This window comes from Zootoca vivipara, chromosome 10, assembly GCF_965207765.1.
Source record: "Zootoca vivipara chromosome 10, rZooViv2.hap1.1, whole genome shotgun sequence".
Classification (NCBI taxonomy): Eukaryota; Metazoa; Chordata; class Lepidosauria; order Squamata; family Lacertidae; genus Zootoca; species Zootoca vivipara.
Window position 1 is genome coordinate 17,669,168 of NC_142593.1, and position 27,024 is coordinate 17,696,191.

At 40.9% G+C, this 27,024-nt stretch overlaps 1 protein-coding gene and 1 long non-coding RNA gene across 5 annotated transcripts in view; one reads left to right on the forward strand and one right to left on the reverse strand.

Moving 5' to 3' along the window:
• The first annotated feature begins 2,165 nt into the window (after window positions 1-2,165).
• LOC148684382 (uncharacterized) lies at window positions 2,166-21,178 on the forward strand. Its single transcript, XR_015946138.1, has 2 exons — window positions 2,166-2,277; window positions 21,082-21,178. It is a non-coding gene; the product is annotated as an uncharacterized LOC148684382 (long non-coding RNA).
• TNFAIP8 (TNF alpha induced protein 8) overlaps window positions 6,743-27,024 on the reverse strand; it is a 46,988-nt gene continuing 26,706 nt past the window's right edge. For 3 of the 4 annotated variants that reach the window (XM_035100002.3, XM_035100001.3, XM_060280145.2), the window contains exon 2: window positions 7,253-9,987. In XM_035100002.3, the coding sequence (XP_034955893.2) occupies window positions 9,422-9,987 (566 nt within the window). In that variant the 3' untranslated portion in view covers window positions 7,253-9,421. Of the gene's footprint in view, window positions 9,988-27,024 lie in introns of all 4 variants that reach the window. The other variant, XM_035099999.3, reaches the window with a different exon arrangement.

Consider the following 27,024-nt stretch of genomic DNA (forward strand, 5'->3'; position numbering starts at 1 on the left):
GCGAGATTTACAGCTTGGTATGAGGCATGCCTTACTACTTGCGGAACTGGTAGATGGGATCTATCCGTTCTCTTCGTAGCCAAGAAGGGCAAGATAAAAGTAAAGACTATCCAAAATCCATGGGCAGACAATATTTGTTAAGACCAATGGAAATGTAACAAAACAGGGGGTCACTTTTAGTGTTCATCTGTTCTCTTATTAGGCTGCATGGGAGAGAGGGAGAGAAGCTGGCTTGACATTAGAATATACATTTAGTCACAGAATGAGATAGAAGAGCATACTGTACTCTAATTAAATACCATATGGGAATTTAGAGGCATACATATGGTTAACTGAACTACATAGTCCACAAAAGTTTATGTGATAATCCATATGTTAGTCATTAAGCTGCCTGGGGACTATTTGCTATTAACATAACCAAGTCTATTCAAGTTTCAGGTTACTGCTGGGACGAAAAGCAGTTCGAAATATATTCTTTCCCTTAACAAATTTTGGGCACTTTCGTTTGTTAACGACGCTACAGATTTTTCTTTATATACCGAAAAGCCCAACCCTAGCCTCCTACAAAGAAGGTTGAGCCATAATAATCTGGTAGCTGAAGAAGTGTGCATGCACACGAAAGCTCATACCTATGACAAACTTAGTTGGTCTCTAAGGTGCTACTGGAAGTAATTTTTTTATTTTGTCATAATAAACCGGTTAATTTTTTAAGATTACGGCAGCTGCTCCGGAATTTCTAAAAAATGGGTAATACACTAGCCGCACATCACTGTTTTAAAAGCACCGCAATGGTCCTTTTCGATAAGTTATACAGTGACTGCAAAGAGTACTTTCAAATCTCGCGAGACCTGCTTTCTTGCGACAGAAGCCAGAGAGAGAGAGAGAGAGAGAGAGAGAGAGAGAGAGAGAGAGAGAGAGAGAACGCACGCGCAGTCACTCTCCGAAATGACGTATTTGGCAGTTGGGCGTAGCACGTGACCGCCCGACTTCTTCTGCCCAACCAGCCAATGGGGGCGCTCCTCGCTCAGGCCGCGGGGCTTTCGAGGGCTCGGTCGGCGAGACAAGATGGCGGCGCTTAGCGCCGAGGCATCTTCTCAAATGGGTAAGGCGTGGCGGCGGCCGGCAGGGCACGCTCTTTTAAGGCGTGGGAGACGCGACCTGCCCGGACGCAGCGTGGCGGCGACGAGGAGGAAGGGGAATGACTGCGCCCACCTCATGGGGACATGGAAAGGGGGCGGGGCTGATGGATGCCCTCTGCACATGGCCAGGAACGCTCGTGCTGTTGCTTTTGTAATTATTCCCAACCCAAAACCCCGCCTTTTTCCGAGGCTCCCTGCACAGTAATATAAATATCAAAACCTTTTTAATGTCCAATTTGTCAACCTCAGAAAGCCACACAAGTAGCATCACACACACTATGGAAACATTTGAAAACGAATGAAAATTAAATAAGTTAAATAAAACTACACAAGGAGACCTGCATTTTTCAAGGCCGGTGGTCCCCAACACAGGACATGTAAGGGATATATGTAATCCTGCAAAAAAGAGGGGCATATTCCCTGATAAGAATACTATATCAAAATCTGATTTCCTCCCCACTAGGGGGAGTATTGTACTGCTGACACAACCACACAATTTTGCACCCTCTCAGTGCTTTGCACCAACCTCAGAATTGCATCTTTATAATTAGATGATTTATTACTGTAGAAAGGACTGACTGCTGGTATGTTTTCAGTTTCTGAATGAGAGAACGTTGCTTCTTTGGTTTTGTTTTTTTGTTTTTGTTTTTTTAAATGCATTAGAGAAAAAAGGGCCAGTTTAAAGGAGTGGATTCACTGAAGTATGTTTTACATGTAGTCCATCACCATCTCCAAGCACCACTCTAGCATTTCAATCTCTTCTGATTCAGATGAAACAGAACTGGGTGTCCTCCATGTTGGTGACACCTCACTATGAAACACTGAGCATTTTCAGATACTGTAGCTGTTAAATAATATGTCAGCTTGCATGGCACATCATCATTATCATTAATACCCAGCTCCACTCTGGGCAGCTCCCAACAGATTAAAAACAGAATAAAACATCAAACATTAAAAACCTTCCTAAACAGAAAATTTGTATGGCACCAAACGATGCATAGCTACTTTTTGGAATCCACCCTGCAGGTGAAACTACAGTACTGAAGTACAGTGTCCCCAACCCTGATCTCCCTGGGCTGTTCCAGAAGAATACCATTAGCAACAGTATCAAAAGTCCCTGAGAGGTTGAGAAAAATAAGTAAGTATAGATGGCTCTAACTAACTGCACTGTCCTGCTTTGAATCAGTAATTTTGTCCCTAAGGAGCATCACAAATTTGTCACAGCAGGCTGCTCAGGGTGTCAGAGTAGCTCTCTTGGCCAGATGACAACAGCCCATTTGCTACTTGGAAGCTCTGCTGGACAGCTACCTGCAGTGGCAGTGGTGGCCCCAGGTGGAGGAAGAAGGGGTGGGGGGAGCGCACCACCCCCAGCAGCGCAATCCCAGTGGGGTGCCATTGCGGCTGTCCCCCCGCCCGCGCTGGGCGCCAGGCCCCCCACAGGTGGCACACCACACCCCTGTGGACGGCATGCCACGCCCCCAGGATGCCCGCCCACGCCTGTTCTCCGCCCCCCGGTGCCTGAGCATGAAGCTCCGCCACTGGTGGTGGCACCAAAGGCACTCAGTAGCAATTGTGTCAATGGCTCTGTGCAGCCCACCATTTCAGTGCGACAAGAGTGCCAGCCAACTGCTTAGCATCTTCAGTCTTTCATAATAATGTATGAGGGTTCAAACTAGGGGTGCAGGGATGTGTATTCTAGCCCCACCGCAGCATTCCCAACTCCTTCCTCTTCTGCCATTTTTCATTCAGCATAAAGGTATGCAGGAAGATTCTAACTGGAACCCAGATTGTGCATGGTTCCCAGTTGCAGAGAGCATTAGGATCACATTCAACTGAACACTCTTATAATTCCCCTTTGAACCATTGCACAGAATATGTGAAGGTCAGCAAAGAACCCAGTACACAGGGGATATTGGGGTAGGACTTTAAACCCAGATTTTTCCAAATGCCTGAAGAGCACTTTTTTCCACTAGGCACCAGAGCCTAATTTAGGAGATGTAGTAATTGTATCCACATCCCTCGTGTGTATAAAGGACGGTGACAGAACTCATGCATGCAAAATCATGGCTAGTAGGACAGGCTTCCATCAGCTGTGTTTGGTTACTTAGTAGTGAGGAAAACATTGCATATGCTCTGAGATACGCCTTCCCGACTCAAGCTACAACATAAAAAAATGATTTTGGAAGCTACATACACACTAGAGACCTTTGACTACTGTGTTGTATGTGCTAACTTCAGGCAACTATCATGCTTGCTTCAGTATTTTTCATCCCAGAGAAGCAATCTTTATTTTCCCACATCTTTGATTTTAGCACATGCCCCTGGAAAAAAAGAGACAAAATTTTCATTAAATTCTGAAACCCTTTCAGGTTTCATGCCTCAAAGCTAATGTCCCCCATGAATAAATCAAAGCTTGTACAAGTTGTCTTTTAATGGCATACATTGGGTTGCACAAAAAAGGCATCTTCTGCTAGGTAAAAGACAAGTTGCCACTATTGATAACAAACTGAAAAGTGTAACTTGATGAAGGAGCTGTACTTATCCTAAATTCGGTTTCCTGTCTGAAATACCTTGCATAAGGAGGGAAAGTTCCTCCCTGTGTTTTAACAGCTATTTTTATGTTCCCCCAGTTTGCAATACATTTTCTGAAACGCCTTCACTGGAAGTAGTGTCTGTAGCAACTGTGGTGTATCACTAATTCAGTAGTGTCCCCATAGATTAACTATAAACATGTTATATATATCCTTTGCTTCTTTGCTTCAAAAGCACTGAAGTCAACCTCTTTTCAGATACATGCAGTTGATCATCTGTCAGCAATGGTATCTGAAAAGCTGCTTCCTGGATTTGATGGCAAGCAACTGCATATTGTGCAACACATAGTGGGAAGTTCTAAAGAACAAATTGGCAAAGGTAAACATTTGAGAAGCACTTAACTTTCCACTTTCATAGGAGAGGTCTGCTCGCTTGTTTTCTTGCAAGAGCCAAGCTTTGCATTTGTAATGCATGCATTTGTTCAACTAGTTGTGCCTAAGGCACCAGGTCTGGCAAGCTACTGGTTCCACTAGTTAGGTTGTGCCCAAGGCCCCAGTGTCTCAATGTGCTAATGTACTGGTTTCACTAGTTAGGTTGGCCACAAATAATGTAACAAACAATTGTTGCATCAAGTGCTGTATGTGGCTTGCTACTATTAGAGATACAATGCAGTAGTCTGAATTATAGAGAACTCTTAGCAGTCTACTTATACAGTATGTATGTCTACTCAGATGTAAGCTCCATCAAATTCAATGGCGCTTACTCTCAGTTCTGCAGCTTAATTTAGAATGGTAGAATGTACAGCCATGGGGGGGGGGGGGACAAATGTGGATCATTTGGTCATTGAACGAATTAACCTGTAGAATTTATCCAGCATGTTAAAACTACCACCATAATTATTGGTGAGAGGAGAGAACATTGGATGAAATCACTGAGCTGTATTTGTAGTTGCTATTCAGAGATGGAGCTTGCATATTCAGACAGAATATGACAATTGCAGATAGATATTGACAGCAGTTTAGTTCTCTACTAGTTGGATCCATTGGGTCTGACCTGTAGGAAAGCTTAATATTTTAATATGTAACTGATGGAAGTAGTTGAGTACATATGTGAAATGAAGTGGAATCAGGCTGCTGAACATATGGCTAAAATTATTCTTTATTCTAATGAGTTCAGTAGTTATTCTCAGTTTTTCAATTGAAATTCAGAAGACCCAAAGATTAAAGTGTTAAAGTGCTAATGTGGGGACACACAGAGAGAAATAACTTACTTTGAATGTAGAATTTGAAGGACAATTTTTTTCCCTGTGGCAAAAGATAAAGCAGTAATCAATACATGGCTTTTATTCAGATCTTGTGAGGGAACACCAAATCTATACTAATGATGAAAAAAGCAAACAGAAGAAACTTGGGGGGGGGATTATTGTGTTCTTGCTGAGTCTAACAGAAAATGATACTGGCTTCTCCTCCATTTTGAGCTTATTCCAGTCAATAGTACTTAGCATATATTTAGCAATAGTACTCTATTTTAAAATTTGCCATGAGGGTAGTGCTTTGTGCCTAGCAAGTGTTGGTGTATTTCTTTCCCCTCCCCTCTTCCAGTAACTCAACATTATTCCAAATTGTTTCGTTTTCCTGTTTTCATTTCCACATTTCCCTTCCCTTATTTATTTCTCACTTTCCCCCCTCTTCCCATCTCCCATTTTACATACTGTGTTATTTATGTTATTACTCAAGATGGCCATCCATGTAATGACCTGGTTAGAATAATAAATCAAGCAATGCTCTTTCCATTGACAAGATATCATAGCCCCTGTGGTTTTTAACAGTAATGGTTTTTAGGTGGAGACTGAACCAGATCTCTTTCGGCGCATTGATCTTGGAACATCCACATCTTGCTTGATAGCCACTTCCTTAGATGGTATTGTCTTCCATTTTCCAGCCACTGCTTCCTCTAGTTCACCTTTATTTCTATAAATGTTTATATTCAGCAGTATCAGGATTTGTGAGTGGCTTTTTGTGGTAGCAAAGTGAGGCATTCTATCAATGTGAACAACCACACAGAACTGGAAGCTCAGCAATAGTGTATTTTAGTCACTTGGAACCTTCCTGTGGTTGAACTAAGAGCCATTCAGCATCTATTTTATCACTCAGGTGTTGAAGCTTTACCATTGGTTTTCTTTCAAATTTATTTTCACTATTAGTCCCGATAGCTTTCAACAGTTTGCCTTTCACTGAAATTTTTTCAAGAGTTTTATTTGTCTCTCTGGAGAATGAGTTTGCCCTTGGCTTGGGGGCTAAACTGTGATGAGTGCCATCTATAGCTAATGCAGGTAGTTAGATACGGTAGTTCAGGAGCCCAACCCTCCAGTCTGGAATCCTATACTGTCCCCATTCTTCACCCTCACATTCCTATAGAACCCACAATTTCCCTGACCATCCAGTTTTAATAGAAAATTCCATGAGTGCATATTTAAAACACTTTTTCATCCCCATATCCAATGGTACCATAGCAGGGCATTTTAATTATTAATTTTATGCTTTAATTCAGCAATTTTTGAAGGCAGATTGCCACTTATCTACAATATCTTTACAGATGAGTTTTATTTTGTTATTTCTTTGAGGAGCTCTGCAGCAACTGTCTGTCACCTCTTTTTTTGCACTTTTGATTGCTTTGGCCACCATTTTATTGGCATATGAGATTTTTTTCACATCAGCTGAAACAGAGGTACCAACTGCCATACAGTTTGCTGTTAATTCATGCCATTAGGTAGTTGTCCTATGTTCAACATACACTTCCTGAGGCTGCTTCTTTTATTTAGGAGAGGTGATAAAAGCCAGTGTGGTGGGCAGTTTTTCTGCTATGGGAGAAAACACTTAGGCTTCCATCTTTCTATGCGTGTGAATGCACACACCCCTTTTGCTTATCATGTAATGATTACAGTATTTTGAAAAATTAAAAAAGTGATGAATGCTATAGGACACTGATTCATTACCTTCTTGCAAGGGAAGAAAACAGCCTTAGAAATAGTTGGTGTACATAAAGAATCAAGAGCAATAGGTAGACAAATGTAGAAATGTTCAGTAATATATTCAACTAGATGATGCTTTGTATAGCCACTCTGTACCACTTCTGATATTCCAGTATGAAATTTTGCCAGCTAAAATGCAATTATAACATTCAGAAACATGTTTGCTCAAAAATAGGTCCCACTGAGTTCAATGGGTCACCCCCAGTTAAGGCTTGTACAGGATTGCAGCCTTAGAATATTATGTGCCACCTATATAACAGAAGTATTATACATTATCCAGGGTTTGATAGCACTCAAATTTCTAGTATATATTTTCTTAGGGATTTCCCATGCTCTGAATTATACCCATCTCAATCTAAATGTAGTGGTGTTAAAGGCAGCTAAATAAGTCTTAATAGAATCATCTCAAACTATGCTAATGAGTGGTAAAATTAAAGGGAAATCAAGTTTCTTCCTGCAGCAATAAAACATATATTTTGCAATACCTTAGGGAAAGCAACTACCCATAGTAGGAATCACATGTTGTACAAAAATTGTTAGAGACTTGTCAGAAGGAACAAAACATGGTTTGGATTTAATTAAGTAGTGCATATCCATTTTTTGATTCATTATGCCAGAGAAAATGAGGCACAGCATATATAAGGAATATATTCTTTTAGTCACAATTCTTTTTAAAAAACCTGGCAATCAGCAAAAACTTGTGTGACATACAAAAACATTACATTTTCAGCAAATTCCTTTGGATAGTCCTATTTTCACCTCAATATTATTTTTTAAAGAAATCTTATACAAGCTGCTGCAGTTATAAGATGCATTTCACCATATTTGCTATACATTTATTCTAGGTTCTACACAGTGACTTCTATTTCAGTTATGTACACAATATCGTTCAGAATTTGGTGCTGGTACTTATGGTTGCAGATTCAAAATACCACCCATACAGTGGTACCTCGGTTTACAAACACAATTGGTTCCGGAAGTCTGTACTTAACCTGAAGCGTACTTAACCTGAAGCGAACTTTCCCATTGAAAGTAATGGAAAGTGGATAAATCTGTTCCAGACAGGTCCGCGCAGTACTCAACCTGAAGCGTACTTAACCCGAGGTATGAGTGTAATTGGTTTCGGAAGTCCGTACTCAACCTGAAGCGTACTTAACCTGAAGCGAACTTTCCCATTGAAAGTAATGGAAAGTGGATTAATCCGTTCCAGATAGGTCCGCAGAGTACTTAAACTGAAAGTACTCAAACCGAGGCGTACTTAAACCGAGGTATGACTATAGTTACTGCATTTTGTCACCCCACACTATAGATTCTCATGTGCTCACATACACAAAACGTTGACTTGTGCATGCAGGCTGCCTCATTTTATTGAGGAACTTGATCTGGAAGTACATTCTTCTACAGAAATGAGAAAAGGCATTTGCAGACTGAACTCCATGTGCCCACTGTGGGATTGGAGTATTTAGGACAATTTCTATTTAAAAGCAAACCCCTTAGCGATGAGAGTAATTTTGGATTAAGCTAATTTTTTGTTTGTGTGAGGGTATTGTTAGCAGAATGGCGAAATGTATATGGGTGCTTCATTTAACTACACACTACTAATGTACAGTATAATTTTCCTGGCCACACTTTATTACTGTAACCAACTAAGAATAGCAATACATCAATCAAATCCAGACCATTCAGCTGATAAAGCACACTAAATTATGGTACTATATATTAACAAGCCAAAGCCTTAAATCAGGCATCCCCAAACTGCTGCCCTCCAGATGTTTTGGCCTACAACTCCCATGATCCCTAGCTAACAGGATCAGTGGTCAGGGAAGAGGAGAATTGTAGTCCAAAACATCTGGAGGGCCAAAGTTTGGGGATGCCTGCCTTAAATGATATGATTAAGGGTAGGTGCATATGGAAGCAACCTTTGTGAATTCCCTCGAGAGTACATGCCACGAGGTTTAGAGGTGGGCTGTACTGGTCTTCCATGGAAGTATGTTATGTGAAACCATGCCAATACATGTAAAGCATATGCAGATGCAATAACCACAGGACAACAGCTTGATGAACTACTACTATCGTTATGGGAACAGGGGCTGCCATGTACAGATGTCAGTTTATGCCAATGAAGTATTTCCAGATGCATCTGGCAGCAGCCCTGCACATTTCAAAGGTAATTGTGTGGTCTCTTACTGTCTTATATGAGAACCAGCCCTACGAAACAGAACTATTTTAACAGTATAACTAAGACCATGTGACCTAAGCATTTATGTATAGCATATATGGATCTAGATTAAGTAGCATAGGTTCTATTAAATCTAACTCCAGTTATCATATATGTGCCATAGTCATGATTTGTGTATATAAAAAAATATTGATCCTTTGTAGGATTATAAATACTCTTCTACATGTAGAAATATGCATTTTGATTCTGATTATCTTGCTGTACACTTTTCCTGTCTATTTTACAAAAGCTCTGTTTCACAAGAAATCCCATTTCATGGCTTTATTGCTCCACGTTTTAAAGCAAAGTACTGCAAAAAGAAAGAATAGCAATAGATGACTCCAAATAAATGGGTCAATTTGATGAAGAAATTTCTAAATATTTAGTATTTGCTTTGGTATTCAATTTTGCCATTACCACACAGTTTTTCTAGCCCTCCTTCATTGAATCAAGACCACCAGTAGTCCTCAGCCTATGAATATACACCACCGATGCAGTTACTTATATATTCCCTTCATCTAACATTTTGTTGACACCATCACAGAGTCTCTGGAGGTGAGACTTGTAAGATCCAAATGGATTGTACAAGGCAGCCAAAAATTCACAATCTGAGAAGTGATCAAACACGTGGTTGACTCGTCCATGAGATTTCGCAGTTAGGTGACGCTGAATGATTTCATGAAGCAGGTCTCTGCATTCATTCAAGAGTTTTGACAAAAACTTTCTGTCAAATGTATAATCCACTTGATGGAAGCTCACCACAGTTTTGGCCAACTGGTGAACTTTCTTCTTGAATTTCTCCATAAGGATGATCTCTTCTTGATTAAACTGGTTATTCCTGTAGAGGATTGCTAACTTGATTACAGTCTTAATGAGATTTTTAATGATCTTCTCCGCTTCCTTTTTGCTTTGTGTGTATTGCCTTGTCACTCTGTAAAGCTCATCCAACACATCACTGCTAGTGTCATCTATCAAAGCATTTGCTATGGATTTAGATGCCATTTTGCCAAGGATTTTCTTCTGGGCCTGGATGGCCAAACCTTTGGAATTGAAGACATCTGTTGCCACTGGAAGAAAAGGAGTAGATGTTAGTAACTTCAGTCCATCTGATGCAATCCATTGATTTACAAATAACTAAAACCTTTATACTACTTAGGAGGGTATATATTTTTATATTTAAGTACTGGTGTTATTTCAGTGAAGAGTGCCCTATTTTGCTTTCTTGAAATATAATCACCCAAAGGAATCCTGAAACCAATATGGGAAGCTAATTACAGACCCTAAAAAAATAAAAATCCTAAAAAAAAAGATAGAATACACCTGAAGAACACAGAGAAAGATCATTTATTTATAGGCAAAATACCCAGAATTTTCAAGAAGCAAGGGTGGTAGCTACTGGGCAAAGCAGTTTATCATGAGATGATAAGAGGCTGAGCGATGAAAGCTTCCCTTAAGCTGGGCTGGGGGGCTGATTGAGCTGAGGCGTATCTGTGCCAAAAGCCACTCTCCCTTCTGCCTAGCAAACACATAGCTGCCAGGTTTTCCCTTTTCTCGCGAGGAAGCCTATTCAGCATAAGGGAAAATCCCTTAAAATAAGGGATAACTTGGCAGCTATGAGCAAACATGCTGGTGGGAGCCAGCAGAAAGTCCTGAAATGGGATATTCTGAGGGCTGTGGAATGGCTGAGCCAATCCTGGATCTATTATATCCTGAGCCGGACTCACTGCTGTTACATGATGGCATCTGGCTGGCTGGTGCTCCAGCATGGAGCTGGTGCAGGCACATCGCTGTCCCCATGAGGTTCTATCATCCTGCCCTCTCCACTTCTACCACTCTGAGCAGCAGGGCTGTGGATGTAGCTCCAAAAAGCAAAAAAGGTAGTTAGTGGGATCTTGGATTGCGCCTCGAATGTACATATTTGAACACTAAATGTGCACTTTGGTTGGTAAGAACAATTTGTTTGTTTTGAGTGAAATAGAGGATTGTGGTTCTTTGTCTTAAGTGTCAGATTTCCATGCCTGTGCTGACATACCCCTCCATAGGACACATGACCCATGTGCAACACCACAAACGCTGCACTGTATAAAGAAACGCCTTGTCTGCCCTGAATCTAGTGCCAAACAATTCAGGATTTTTTTTGGGGGGGGGGGAGTTGATTCTATTCATCTTATCCACATCACAGCATTATTTTATCATTACAACATTATTATATCTATTATGCTCCCTCAAATGGTTTTCCTAAATCCACAAAAGCTTTAGCCCATGTTTCCCAACACAGCAGCTGTGGGCACAATACCTGCAGAGTCAAAACTAAAGTCCATCATGAGATCCATCCTTATCTTGGAAAGTTACACAACTACACTACTCCACTGGAAGAAAGGTAGAGCAATTCTGAGGAATATACTAAACAAATAGGATCTGGCCCTACAAAAGACTGTTTAGATCTTGAAACAGCTAAGTGGAATACTGCTTTATTTGTTGTTTTTTAAAAATCCAGCTAATCACATGCATATGGATTAGCACAAAGCTTTACACGTGTCTGCTCCTCCTAGACAATATTTGTTGAGAGAATAGCTGATGAACTTTGAATAAAGTCTTACTCAAAGAGCAAACTATGTACATCTGGAAGACTCCTACAGATCAAATCCTGGAACTTGGAATGTGTCCAAGATAGCCTACTAGTGCTCATGACAAAAATTCTGCTATTAGACACAGTCTAAACAGTTTATTTTAACTCTCAGATCATTTAAACATGTCTTTTAATAGCCCAATTTTCACAGATGAAGCTACTCAGATGCCAGATGGGCTATTGTGATCTATTTTAAGAGAAGCAACTGGGATCACATGATGGACAAACTTGTGTTTTAACCATGTGGTGGGGGGTGAGTCGGTCGATTTAAGAATGAATACTGCACTAAATGGCTCACTGGTAGTCTCAACTGTTTGTAAGAATCAAAACTCAATTTTCTCATATTAAGTGACAGCAAATTTCTTTTCCTAATACACACATTCACACACACAGCCTTTCCTGTGATTGCAGTTACTTTATTTCAGTTTTCTATCACCAGATCCTTTAAAAGTTGCTCTAAAATGACTGACATTCCACTTTATAACTACCCTAGGAAACCTATTTAGAATTAAGTAATTTTAAGAATTCCTGCCAACCTAGCAGTTTGAAAGCACGTCAAAATGCAAGTCGATAAATAGGAACCGCTACAGCGGGAAGGTAAACGGCGTTTCCATGTGCTGCTCTGGTTTGCCAGAAGCGGCTTTGTCATGCTGGCCACATGACCTGGAAGCTATACGCCGGCTCCCTCGGCCAATAATGCGAGATGAGCGCGCAACCCCAGAGTCGGTCATGACTGGACCTAATGGTCAGGGGTCCCTTTACCTTTACCTTTAATTTTAAGAATAGCAAACTAGTGCTAGAAGTTTTTAAAATATGATTGAGATTATTATATGTAGTTTTCGACAATTACTATTACTTCCATTGTCCAATACTGTACTTCCAATATCTGACACAAATCTAATAATTCATGTTTTCCACAACAATCCTATAAATGGTTTTCTAAACTGTTTCAGCCTTTGTTATTGCACAGTGAGTGATTTCTTCATTGAAATAAATAAATAAATAAATAAATAAATCCAGGGCTTAAATCTTATGTAGTGTGAAGGATTAAACAAATTGATGGAGGATAGGATTACCAATGGCTACTAATCATGACGACTATGTCCTGGGGTCTCATTTTACACTAAGCCAGGCATGGCCAAACTTGGGCCTCCAGCTGTTTGGGGACTACAACTCCCATCATCCCTAGCTAACAGGACCAGTGGTCAGGGATGATGGGAGTTGTAGTCCCAAAACAGCTGGAGGGCCAAGTTTGGCCATGCCTGCACTAAGCCAAGCTATGTCTTAAAGGAACATTGTGGCTGATTTACCAGTAGTTTTCACTGGGTGCTGCTGCTGCTGCTGCTGCTGCTGCTGCTGCTGCTGCTGCTGCTGCACTCCTGTGAGCAAAACCATGAATCAACTTAGAATGTTATCCTAGCTGGATCCATGGTGCTTCTTGCTCCAGACAAAAACAAAAGTTGTAACCAAGGTTTGATCTTCGGTTTATAGCTCATGATTTGTCATGGAGGCAAACTATAAGACCAGGTTGGACAACATGCTAAGCCAAAGCATGCCTTGGCTTAAAGCAGCAAAGCAGAAGGATGATCGGGGGGAAACCACAGCGGTTGTGATCTCCTTTCTGGGAATAAACTATGGTTTGGCTTAGTGTTTTGTGTGAACCAGCTAATTATAATCACTTTCAGGATCAGACACAGCATGAACAGCAGGAGAGGGCCACTGAGCTTATGTCCTGCTTTTGTGGGCCAGGCTTCCCATAAGGATCTGCTTTGCTACTGTGGATAACAGGATACTGCACTAGGCAGGGATTTGGTGTGGTCCAGTGGGATTTATATTCTTATGTTGAGGTCTCACAGTTTACTTAGCCACAAAGAAAATGAACTGCTTTAAATTTAATTCATAGTTTGTTTTAACACAACCTCCCGCCCCCATATTATAGTGAGCAAGAGTGCAGAGGGAATTTAAGCGGTTGCTATGGAAAAGTCAAATTCCAACTTACAATGCTTAAATAAGCTTTGAGCTAGTTTACACACACATCCTGCTGTTTTGTTATTATTTGATTTGAATTCTATTTCTTCTAAACTGCTCTGATTTTGCTACATATAAATAAATATTAAAATCAACTCAACTGGACTGTTGGACTGCAGCTCATGTATGACTGAGGCGTTGGATGCTGGTGGCGCTGTGGTCTAAACCACTGAGCCTAGGGCTTGCCGATCAGAAGGTTGGCGGTTCAAATCCCCGTGACAGGGTGAGCTCCCGTTGCTCGGTCCCAACTCCTGCCAACCTAGCAGTTTGAAAGCAAGTGCAAGTAGATAAATAGGTACTGCACCGGCGGGAAGGTAAATGGCGTTTCCGTATGCTACTCTGGTTTCACCAGAAGCGGCTTTGTCATGCTGGTCACATGACCTGGAAAAACTGCGGACAAATGTCGGCTGCCTCGGCCAGTAAAGCGAGATGACCACAGCAACCCCAGAGTTGTCCGCGACTGGACTTAACTGTCAGGGGTCCTTTACCTTTTTATGACAGGCAGAATTTTCAGTACTTCAAGCAGGAATCCTCTTCAATGGAATATTGAAAACCAAGTGAGGCACATATATGTGTGAACCAGTCTGTGGTTTTGGGGGGTTTTTTGGGTGTTTTTTTTAAGGTTCTGATTAAGTGGGCACATCTATATACACATTCTTCCTTCTAGACATCCACTACTGGCTCTGTGCTCTCAAATCCACACTCCCCCAAATATGCTATTGGTCAGCAATCTGCAGGGCTTTTGCAGACACATTTCACACAACAACAAGCCTGCAATCTGGAGTCATGTTTGAAATTAAAGTTGTGCGAGTATAAGATTGTGTCACTTGCTTAATACAACAAAACTGCATAGAATACAAAAGAGGCAGCTGCATGCCACACTATAATTAATAATGCTGCCTGGATAGCTCCATTGGTTAGAACATGGTTCTGAAAATACCAAGGTTGCCGGTTTGAGCCCCATACATATGGGACAGCTGCAGACAAACACAGCTTACTGCTTGACCAAAGATTTTAAACCAAATGAATGTGGGTGGACAGGGTGACAGTTGGCTATGGTATTTGTGGATTTGTTGCTGCAGGCTTTGCCTCAACACCACCTCTAACATTCCAACTTTCTATCCATCAAGCCTAGATTTTGCATGTCAATGGCAGTTGACAGTTTTAAAACTAGTATGTATTAACATTTATTTAACTGCAAAAGCACTGTTTTTCTTTGCACAAGAGTCACAGGGACGTGATCATTAATTTTTTAGTTGCTTTTCCTCACAAAAATGATGCAAAGCGGCTTACAAAAATAATATAAATGTCAAAACCAGTTATAACACACACACAGCCAATAAATGCCTAAAAAGCACATCTATGCAGATGAAAGGCAGGTCATACATATCCCACCACACTAAAAGAGGCAACAAATGTATGAAGCCCTTCAAATTAAGTAAAAAGGAAAGCTTTTGCCTGGTGCCTAAGAAATAAAGATGGCACCAGGGAGAGCATTCCACAAGTGGGGAGCCAACACTGAAAAGTTCTCATGTGGCCATCCTGCCCTCCTGAGGAAGGGACACAAAGAAAATACCGCAGACGACAATTCAAGGATCTGGGTTCGTTCACGTAGGAAGAGGTGGTCCTTGAGATACTGGGGTCCTGAGCAACTTAAGGTATTTCAGGTCAAAACTGGCACTTTAAATTGAGGCCAGAAACATAATTATGGTTTGACTGCACTGGCTAATTTGTAGAAACCAGCTGCGGTTTCTGAACCATCTTTAAACCCCACATACAATGCAGTAATCCAACCTAGAGGTTACCAGAGCTTTAGCAATGGAAGCTAGGCTATCCCTGTCCAGCTGGGGCCACAGCTGGGGCACTAGTCAAAGCTGACGGAAGACACTCCGTCCCACTGAAACCACTTGAACCTCACACGTGATAGCAGTGGATCCAGACGTTTCCCCAAACTACTACGTACATACCTGCTCTTTCGGAGGGATCATAATCCCATCCAGGGTATATTAATCCCATCTATCCGGTACCAACTAACACTTCCTCAGCCTTATCTGGGCTAAGCTTTAGTTGAACAAAGTCAAGGAAATGAGGGGTAGAAAAACATGGAAAGGAAAAAATAAATAGTCTGGGATAACGGGGTAAATGAGTAAAATAAAAAAATTCCTTCAGTAGCACCTTAAAGACCAACTAAGTTTTTATTTTGGTATGAGCTTTCGTGTGCATGCACACTTCTTCAGATATGAGGAACATGATAATGCATTTGGGCAGATACATGAGAGACGAGCAAAAGGATGTACAGTATGTACTGTATGTATGCATTTAATTTCTATACTTCCCTATACCTGAAGGTCTCAGGGCAGTTCACATAAAATATCAAATACATAAAAATCAAAATAACAACAACAACCCAATAACACACACACTCCCACCCCCACACAAAGAGCCAGCATTTTAAAAAGGGTATAGGATGTAGATCAAGTCAGGCAAAGGCCTGGTTAAAAAAGAATGTTTTGCCTGGCGCCTAAAGGTGTATAGTGAAGGCACCAGGCAAACCTCCCTGGGGAGAGCAATCCACAGACGGGGAGCCACTGCAGAGAAGGTCCATTCTCATGTTGCCACCCTCCTGACCTCTCAAGGAGGAGGCACATGAAGAAGGGCCTCAGAAGATGATCTCAGGGTCTGGGTAGGTTCATATGGGAACAGGCGGTCCTTAAGGTATTGTGGTCCTGAGCCCTTCAGATCAAAATGAAGAAGAAGATGGATATGGGAAATAAAAGGGAAGGAAACAACTAGAGATGAAAGAAAGGACTATTAGGTCAGACACAAAGAGAACACTAGGCGGTGGAGGTGCGAACATATACAGAGCAATGGGTGGGGGGAGGCAGACGTGAACTGGATAAACACACTGGTGAAAAGGATGTGTTAACAGCCAGAAGAGACACAAAGATCAGCCAGATATTTCCTCTCCTCACGCCCCTTGCCAACTACAGGACCAGAGTGATGCTAAACAGATACAGGCCACTTCTTTTAACTTGAGTTCAGACTTTTTCTTCTTTTTTAACCATGTCTAATTCTACATCCTGACATTTGGATGCTGCTGTCAAACACCTGATAACCTTCAGTTTTAAGGACATGTCTTGCTCTCAGGGGTGTAAAAGAACACTTTGGGCATATTTATAATTATGAGCTAATGACCTGGAAACAAAATATAAAAGAACCCCAATGGTTAACTTTCACTTCATAATGGAAGATGGCATTTTTAAACACTGCCCCTGCACAACATATTTTCAGCAGTCAAACTACTCTCAGCCTGACGCTTTCTTTCCACTATTTGCTTTGGCATTTTTACAAACTAATTAGACAAGATGTAACATATACGCTGGAAACTGCAGTGGGGTTTTTTGCTCTACTGAAGCCTGGCCATAGACTAGGCTACTTAAACCTCTGTTCTGAGTACTTTTAGGATCATTGTACCAAAAGTGACTTGCTGAGACCATTATATTCAAAATGCATACATTCCGAGTTGCCTTTCTACTATGACAGGTGACTATGACTAAAACAATGAATGGATTATTGTACATCACCGTTTCATGTTCCAAGCGTTTTACCATTTTTTATCTTGAAGAGAATAAGGAAATTATGCTTAATAGCAGTATTTGGCTGGCCAGCAGGGCCATCACTCATAATATCTGTTTATCAAACCATCTGCTTCTGCTCTCAGACCATCTCTATTCTGTATTTTGTCAAGAAAACCAAGTGGCAGACACTGACCTCACACAATACACATGGTAGATTCTGCTGTTAGAAGACTGATAGTACCAAAATGAGATAGCAGCTTCAGTGATCCAGCTTATTCCCAATTTGAGCTGACAACCTTAGAAACAGCTCCTGTAGCTGCCCTTTAACCACTAGCCAGGTCTGCAGCAGTTAGCAGGTGGAAATGTTTAGTTCCATGCCTTAAAAACCTTCACCTGCTGATTTCACATCTCAAACCTTTGCTAAAAAAAAAAAAAGATCAGTAGGAAGCTGCTTTTATCAGGTCAGATGTCGACTCTGCAGTTGCCCAAGAGGATTACAGTATTTTCCCCAAATTGCACAGAATGTTTCTGCCAGGGTCCTTACAGGTTATGACACCTTGTAACGGGGGAATTCCCCACCACATTGTATCCTCAAGTCAATAAAGAAGCATCCTAGACCCACTGATCCAGGTAAACTAAAGTCCAGGTATCAACCTCACTGCTAGTAATGAAGCAAATTGCTGTTAAGAAGTTTTAGTAAACTGTGCTACACCAGGCATGGAAAATTTGTGGCCTTCCAGCTGTTGTTGGGCAACTCCCAGCACAACTGACTACTGGGCCATGCTGGCTGGGGCTGCCGAGAATCTGACTCGAACAATATCTAAAGGGTCATAGGTGCCCCCCCCCAAATCCACATAGTTATCAGTACAAAGTCTTTGAGTGAGAGTCATACCCTTTTGCACTCAAGTTACAGTTTCCTGAGTACTTCTAAAGTCAATTCTGCAGGATACATATGGGTTGCAAGCAAACTGAGAATATTAGAGATACTATCTTTTTCCAAGAGGAGGACAAAACAGAACATGGGGAGATCTAGCCACACTTCTTTTCTAGCAGATATGCTCAAGCCACTTTATTGCTCCATTTGAAAACCGCTGGGGAGGAAATTTGCTACAGGATGTGGGTAAAGGTGCAATCGGACACAAGCAGGACAACACAAATTCACATACTACTCTGACAGTGCCATGCTATACAGTAATACTGATCTCATCCTCCAAGTGTTAATCTTTATGTAGCCAGAAGAGGGTGAAAAGAACGACGAACTAGCCAAATGAATACTGAGCATCCTCAGTTGGTGTGGGATGATGACCGACTGTTGCGGGTGGGGGTCAAAAACCAGGATGACAAAAATGGAATGGAGTATCCTGGGAAAGGACACAACTGGCCAGTGGGCACTTTAAACATTCCATGCTGCAACATGTGTTACAGGCCCCATTTGTATTAACCCTTGTTTAACTTCTTGGAGATTGTGTCTAAAATTTGTAGGGCTATGGCCCTATTTGAGTGTTCCAGTTATCCTATGCAATTAGAATCACATGAAGAAGAGTGGCAAAACGTTGCTAGCTCAGCTCCCTGTCACTGTTCTCACCACTCTCTCCAAGTTAGAGGCAAATGTCTTGCAATGCAAAGCAGGGCTGGGTCCTACTAAACAGCAAGTCATGTAGAAAAGATTCCATACTTCGGAAAATAATGCTCTAATTTGTGGAGGGTACAACATTTTATTTATTTATTGAGGGAGAGGGGAACTAGCCCACTAATATGAGGTATCAGAATATCTAAATAGGGCCTAGATGGATGGACCAATAATATAATCCAGAAATACACATTTTATTTTAATCAGACAGCTAAAGCATATACTTAGCTGTCCAAAGATGTGGCAAGAGAAGGCTTAAGTTAACTTGTACAGATTGCATTACAATCTTCAAGACATTATGTGGAGTATATCACAACCACCATTTTTATTATTGTGACTGAATTGCATATTCTGCTGAAATGTTTACCGATTTTGCCTTGAAGAACTGTGTTAGATAAAATCCTATTTCCCCTTAAAACCAAGACACTCACTCATTTCTGCAATACAAGAATTAATGCGGACAAATGCAGCATGAGACTGTAACTCTTCTCAATACTCTGAATGACATGAATCTACTTAACAGGAGAGTGCACAGAGTATTGTTAGTGAGACTATTCCTGTGAGATAGATGCCAGTGATTAGTTTAAAACACACAACTACTAACATAGCTAGCATTGGATTATCATAATCAAGAACTGCTCTTTTCTCATTTATGTGCAATGACTTTCTCCCTTCTCTTCCAACTAAAACATAAGGCAGTGATTCTTAAGCGCTTTAGCCTAGGCATTCATATATTCTAAGCCAATAAATATGGTGAATGCAAATACAGAATGCTGATTCGCAGTTCTTTCTATCTATATGAGGGAACATAACAGAACGTTAACGCATTTCCTTCCTCTTTGCCTTTCTGTAACAATAAGCGCATCTGCACAAGTACTGCTGTGCTACAGTTATTAGTTGGTACATCAGGCAACATTAAATTCTTAAACTTGCAGAATGATAAGCACTGCCATTCTGCTGGGAGAACCAGCATCAAAATGAGCAGGGGGAAGTCATGCAATGTGAGTAGTAGTAATTTCAATTCACTAAAGCAGAGATAAAAAAAACTGATATTACCAGCTCTACTGTAGTTGGGTAATGAAAATGTTTTTCAAATGTCAGATAACCAAGGCATCTATCTGCCTCTTCTCAAGGGAGCTCAAGGGAGCTTAGAGGGTTCATGCCTCCTAATTGTATCTTCACAACAACCTTGTAGGGTAGTTCAGGCTGAGAAATAGTGAAATGCCCAAGGTCATTCAGTGAGCTTCACAGCTTTAAACAGATCTGATCTCCCTGCTACTATTCAGACACTTTAACCACTGCACCACACTGGCTCTGGATATGCTTCCTGCCAGAGTGGTCAGCAGAGAGGGGTGGCACTGAGCACCTGGCCCCACAAATAACCCAGAGATGCATTTTAAATAAAAGCACACATTCTACTCATGTAAAAACATGCCCGCGGGCCGGATTTAGAAGGTGATTGAGCCGGATCCGGCCTCCGCGCCTTAGTTTGCCTACCCATGATTATGTTCCAAGCACCCAGTCCTTCAAATGTCTGTTCAGTTCAAGTGAACAACAGGTTCAGTGTCACCTCATTGAAAGGATGTGAGAGAATTAACTGTAGTAGGGAACCTTTGGCCTGTGGGTTCCCCAATATTCAAAGCAGATTTTCAGGGAGCTCAAGAGAGAGCAGAAGGATTGAATCCAAGCAAATGTAACTATTTTTTAAAAATTAATTACCATAAAAGCTCATTATGGGCATTTTGATATTTCACTGTTTTACCTAGTCATGGTACCTACTCCCATACACTGACTAATTCATGTATCATTTACCTTTGTATGCTGAACTACTTTGAATGGATTTGGAATATTTAAAGTCACACTTGTAGCATAGAGATTTATTTTACAAATTCTGTTTTTAAGTCAAAAATATGCACATTTCCAAAACTAATTCAACGGGAGTTTTTGAAGATATATTGGAGGGAGTTAGCAAAGTTAGGTACAAATGCATTTATTATGTGCAACATTTCAAAGATAGTATTTGCTATTAAAAAACCCCAACACCCTTATATTTGCTCAAATCACCACACCTTATCAAACGTTTTGTGATAGTTGATCTAGGTATATTTGTACTAGCTTTTACACAAACAAAGTGTTTAACATTTATCAGCCCATGAAAAAAATGAAGCCATGTCTCTATTGTTGCTGTGAACCGGTAGATGTTGCTGTTCACATGCTTGAATCTGCATGCTTGAAGGAGGAAGTCTCAATTTTGTGTTTGCGTGTGTGTATTAATAGTATGTTTGTATATTTGCAGTGATCCAATGAAAAGAAGTGCCCCTGAAGAAGGAAAAGAATAGTGAAAAGTCTTGGACCTTTAAACTACTATAAACTTTGAGAACACTTCCCTCTTTCATTTTCTTGCTGTTCGCATAACTACACAACCCAGAAATCATGAAGCTGTGAATGTGGCTAGCTTCATGCTAAGACTGGCTAAGGTATATAGGCAGTACTGTACATTGCTAACCACTTAGAAATGTTTTTCTACTTTTAATGGTAGTGATTCTGAGAGAGAGGTGAGCCTCAGCAACTCAAATGGCCAGTGCACATGTAATTTGCTTAACCACATGCTCCTTCCCAATCCCTCCCTTGTGGAACCTGGCTAGCCTAAACCACATAATCACATTTCCCACAGGGACATTATTCCCTGTGTTTGTGGTGTTCTTTTAAGTTGTGTTAAAATTCATTTACATTTTGTGTTCAAGACTGCCTTCAACCTTTCACAGGGCTGTACTGTTCCCCTGAGGCAAGGTGAGAGACCTTCAGCTCCCAAGGTGAAATTCTGTATCTCTAGATCAGGGATCCTCCTTTGGCTCCACCAGACGTCCCCATTTGGCGCATGAGTCCACCATGCGTAAGCCATGGCCACCCCCATGACACCTGATGCCATACAGGTAAGGGTGGGGCTTGACCAAAGCTGCTTTGTCCAGTTCCGAAAGCAACTGGCAACCAGTTGGTTGTCAGGAGCCTTTGAAGTGCTACACAAACCAGTGCTAAGCAGAATCACTTTCCCTTCAAATCAGCTGATCCAAAAGGAAGATCAAATTCTAATGAACTTCTGAAGTTCTTTAGCTTATTAACTTCTCTCTCTCCCTCTCTCTTAAATGTTTTTCTATTCCTTTTCTCTATTTCTTCATTTTCCTTCCTTCCTCCTCCTTCTCCGCCTTTAGATTAATGTTTCAGTTTGGATAAAGAAAATATGTTTGACAATAATCTTTGTATTTTTCTTTATAAACCTTAATAATTATTTTAAGGGGAAAAATATAGGGAGATGCTGAGGTCAGGCTTTTGGTGGCAAAAATAACATGCTCATTCAACATAGGTTTCATTGTCCCAAGTTCATCTGATTTTGTTCCTAACATAAAAATTTATTGTCAGTTCACCTAATGAGAAAGTAAAACTATGAATAAAATCAGGTGCCATTAACCTAGTCTCTATTTTCTTGGAGAAGGTCTTTGAGCACTAGAAGAAAATTAAGAGAAATTCTGAGTCATTGTGTGTGTGTGTTTGCATACCGCCCTATATCCATAGCTCTCAGGGCAGTTTGCAGCATAAAAACAAAACAAAAAACATGTAAAATGAAATTTTGTAAAACCGTTGCCAGATAATGAATCTTTGGGAAATTATGATATACAGTATACAGTATAAGTACAGGTTACGTACTTAATTTGTTCCGGAGGTTCGTTCTTAACCTGAAACCATTCTTAACCTGAGGTACCTCTTTAGCTTAATGGGGCCTCCTGCTGCCGCCGCAGATTCCTGTTCTCATCCTGAGGTAAAGTTCTTAACCCAAGGTACTACTTCTGGGTTAGCGGAGTCTGTAACCCGAAGTGTTTGTAGCCCAAGGTGCCACTGTAGAACATGTTCGTTACACATGGAAATGAAAAATGTGTCTGCAGGTTGACATTTTAACAGAATTACACAACTCTGAAAGAAGGGCATGAACAGGTAACTTGAAGGTTGTGAACATAAATTATTACTGAAATTAAGTAACCATTCAAATCAATGCAAATAAGAATGTAGCAAGAGTCCTGCTGGAGGTTGGATCTGATTTAGTTCATCATCCTATTTCTCAGAATGCCCAGTAAGATATCTATGGGAAGCTTACAAGAAGGGCTCACTTCTAAATATATGTATAAAATAAGTACCTTCCAAGCAGTAAAGCCATGTGGGTATGCTGGGTAACTTATTGTCCAAAGCACCACGAGCTCAGTAAGTTCTATACTGTATTAGAAATCACACACTAAATTCAACCACTACTTTTCAGCTCTCAGAACTGTGATCCCTCCTTATAAAATCAGGCTTTATTTAATGTACGTAGATATGTGGGTGTTTAATGCAATACAGTAGTCACATGAAATATCCACATCATTCAATATGTCTAGACCAGGCACCCCCAAACTTCGGCCCTCCAGATGTTTTGGACTACAATTCCCATCTTCCCCAACCACTGGTCCTGTTAGCTAGGGATCATGGGAGTTGTAGGCCAAAACATCTGGAGGGCCGCAGTTTGGGGGTGCCTGGTCTAGACTATCATTCATGCTGCGTTATGATGTAGCGTGTGTGCAAGTTGGTCCAAGACCCATTGAGGTATGGATTGGCTTCTCTTATTTAACTCTAAACAACAACCACAGGTCAGATTCTGACCTTATAATGTTTGCCACCTCAGTTCAGTCATTTGCAGAAGAGTAAATGGTTAGACTATCACAGAATAATTAAGTAACTTAAAGCAAATGCATACCCAGCGCAGCCAGCTTTTATGGCCGGTGGTGGACCAAACAGAAGACTGGGACTGTCAGGTCCGCCACTGGGGCACTGCCCCCCCACTAGGCTGTCAATTGGTCCATTTGCCAGCTCCCCACAGCCGTCAAGACTATTACTGACATCAGCTGGCCACGCAGTTGATTCTCACCCCCAGCTCTCCTCATGGCCCCATGCCCTGAAGAAGGTAAGCAGTTTTAATATTAACCACCAGTGCCACCACAATTATTCTGGTGTGACTTTATTGATCATACAAATAACAAAGCATTAGTAAGTTCTAATGAACTATGAGTAGTTCAAATACAGCTTTCTATCTTACCCAGAAATATACTGTGAAAAAGCACAGAGGTGAGGCTGCTCACCTAACACATTCAAACCCCCCAAAAACCTGTCAAAATGCCTCTTTTTAACGTGGGATACACGATTTAGCAAAGAATGTCTTCCAACCTTTCCCAATCCCACCCCATCTATCCCAAAATCACGGAAGTAGCTGAGACATCTGTCTGACTTAACTCTAAACCTCCCCTAACTTTAACCCTGCCCACACTATACTGCAACACGACTGTGTTGTGCAAGAAGGAGAAGCATTGCTACTAAATTGGGGAAAATATGTGTTCTAGCTAAACTAAGAAAGCAATTATTCTAACCAGGATGTCAATTTTCACATTAACTCACTCCCCCCAAAGTATTTAAGGGAACATAATGTTACAGATATTTAGCTTAAAATCACTTGTGCTGAACATCAGTCCAGTACAAATACCTCTAATAATAGTTTGTGGTCAAAAATTTAATACAAAATTTAATACAGAATGTAACAAAAAGCACAATTCTATTGATCTGTTGAGGTTTAGAAATCAATTATAATGTTCCAGTGTAATTGCTCCTTAGCAGCATCATTTGTTATGGGATATTAAAAGGCCAGTATGTGAGAAATTTGCATCTGGAAAATACAGAAAACAGTGAAAGAAACACACAAATACTGCAAAGCCATGGAAGAATGAAATGAACAACATTAACGAGACCTCTGCCAAAACAAAAATTAAGTGCCCTATTTTCCTAACTCAAATTTCCTAACCCAAGACATTATTTTATATTTTTTATCTCTCCCCTTGCAGCCCTTCTGAAACAGCTTATAAGACAAACACACACACACACACACACAGAGAGAGAGAGAGAGAGAGAGAGAGAGAGAGAGAGAGAGAGAGAGAGAGAGAGAGAATGCAGCTTAAATAAAAAGCCACACGCACAGTAATCAGACAGGGGGGGAAATGGAGTCAGGAATAGCATCAACACTTTCCAAAGGCCTGTCTGAAAAGAAAAAGCATAGATGGCCAGCAAAAGATGGAAAACAAACAGGCCTGATAAGTCTTTTTAGGAGAGTGTGACTACCAATATGCTACTGTTCCTTTTAACTTGCTGTTCAAGGCCGGAGTCCTCTGCATTCTTACCTAGAAGCAGCTCCCCATTGGAAACAGTTACTTCTGACCAACAATGCACAGGATTGCAATGCAACTGAGGCATAACACTGGCAAGAGGAGCTCATTTATGATCCCAGCATCCACAGAGGAACAGATAAGTTATCACCAGGCCCAAAAGTTTACAATGTTGTTGTTGTTGTTGTTGTTTTGTAATGACATGCATCAACACAATTAGCAAAAGTTTGTGGTCTTTAATTTAAACACCTGAGTGGAACTCTGGATACACATCTTTATAACAAATACAGTGGTACCTCGGTTTAAGTACACAATTGGTTCTGGAAGTCTGTACTTAACCTGAAGCGTACTTAACCTGAAGCGAACTTTCCCATTGCAAGTAACGGAAAGTGGATTAATCCGTTCCAGACGGTCCGCGGAGTACTGAAACTGAAGCATACTTAACCTGAAGCGAACTTTCCAATTGAAAGTAATGAAAAGTGGATTCATCCGTTCCAGATGGGTCCGCAGAGTACTCACCCTGAAGCGTACTTAACCCGAAGTATGAGTGTAATTGGTTCTGGAAGTCCATACTTAACCTGAAGCGTACTTAACCTGAAACGAACTTTCCCATTGAAAGTAATGGAAAGTGGATTAATCCATTCCAGACGGGTCCGCGGAGTACTTAAACTGAAAGTACTCAAACCGAAGCGTACTTAAACCGAGGTATGACTGTATATTGTTTGGTTTCATCATTATTTTCCCTTTTCTCCATTCCATGCCTCACATCGTAAACGCTAATTACAACAGCCATCAATCCCACTTAAAACTGAAATACTGCAACCTAAATTTTGGGTGGACAAAAGAAATCCATCAGCAGAATTGGGGGGTAGGTAATTTCCTGCTATTTCCCCCTCTCACTATAGCCCCTCCACCCAACGTGCCCTAGAGGTGCCCCCAACACACTGAAACAGGTTTGTAAACTGAGACATAATATACTGTATTCAACTTTTAAAAATGCCAACATGTGTTCTACTTTGTTTTCCTTGATTACCCCCCCCCCCCAGAGAGAAGTTTCACCTTGCTCCATGTGAAACTCAGGAGTTTTGTAGAAAACAGAAGCACACAGGGGCATCTCAAGATGCCAGAAGAAGAACAATCACCCTGTAGCAAAGATAGCAGGGGCAATTTGGATGTTTTATCTTAAATCAACTGAATGTTCGTGTGAAACGAAGGCCACTTTCAGAAGGTTTTTCTGCAATCCTTGTGTCATGTCATAGCATGCATGCTGCTTACTCATCTCGCATACAGGAGGGATGGAATGAACGTGCCACCAGGGGAGGACCGCACTGAGGAATTGCCAGAGGAGAAAGGTTTAGTACAGTTTTACAATTGTTCAATGGAATTGGATTCACATTTATCCTCTTGGTTGTTGAGGAAAGGAAAGGGACGAGTATTAAAATGTTTTTAGCATCATTGTATTTGTTAATTAGCTATGCTGCAGTTTGTGGATTTCATTTAGTAGGCTGTGTTTTTTCTGTGCTAGGAAATACACACTCCTTCAACTCCAACTGGAAGGATAAGAGCTATGTTGAAAACATTGGCAAGGTGGGGGTATCAGATAAGCCATGGGGAGAATAGAGGAGAATTCCAGTGTTTTGGAAAGTTTCCTAATCTACTACAAACTGGTGTTCTGACTAGCTTATACCAGCCCTTTATTTAAGGCAAGTTTATCCGGCTTCTTAACAAGTCAGGAAATTCCAGTTTTTAAAAGCGTGCCCACATTTTTAAGGCATTGTCCTTACCCCATTCCCACCCCTTCTCCAAACCTCTGATTTAAATGGTTTTTGTATTAACATTTCAGAAAGCCATTTCTTTGCTTCCTCCACTAGATTCCCCCCCTCCTCTCTGTTTACACACATAATTGGGGTATTTCCAGCTCTCCACATGCTCTTCCATATCATAAAAGTAAATGAAATAGTTTTCCACATTGACAAGCCTTGTTTCAGACCTAGTGTTACTTAAAG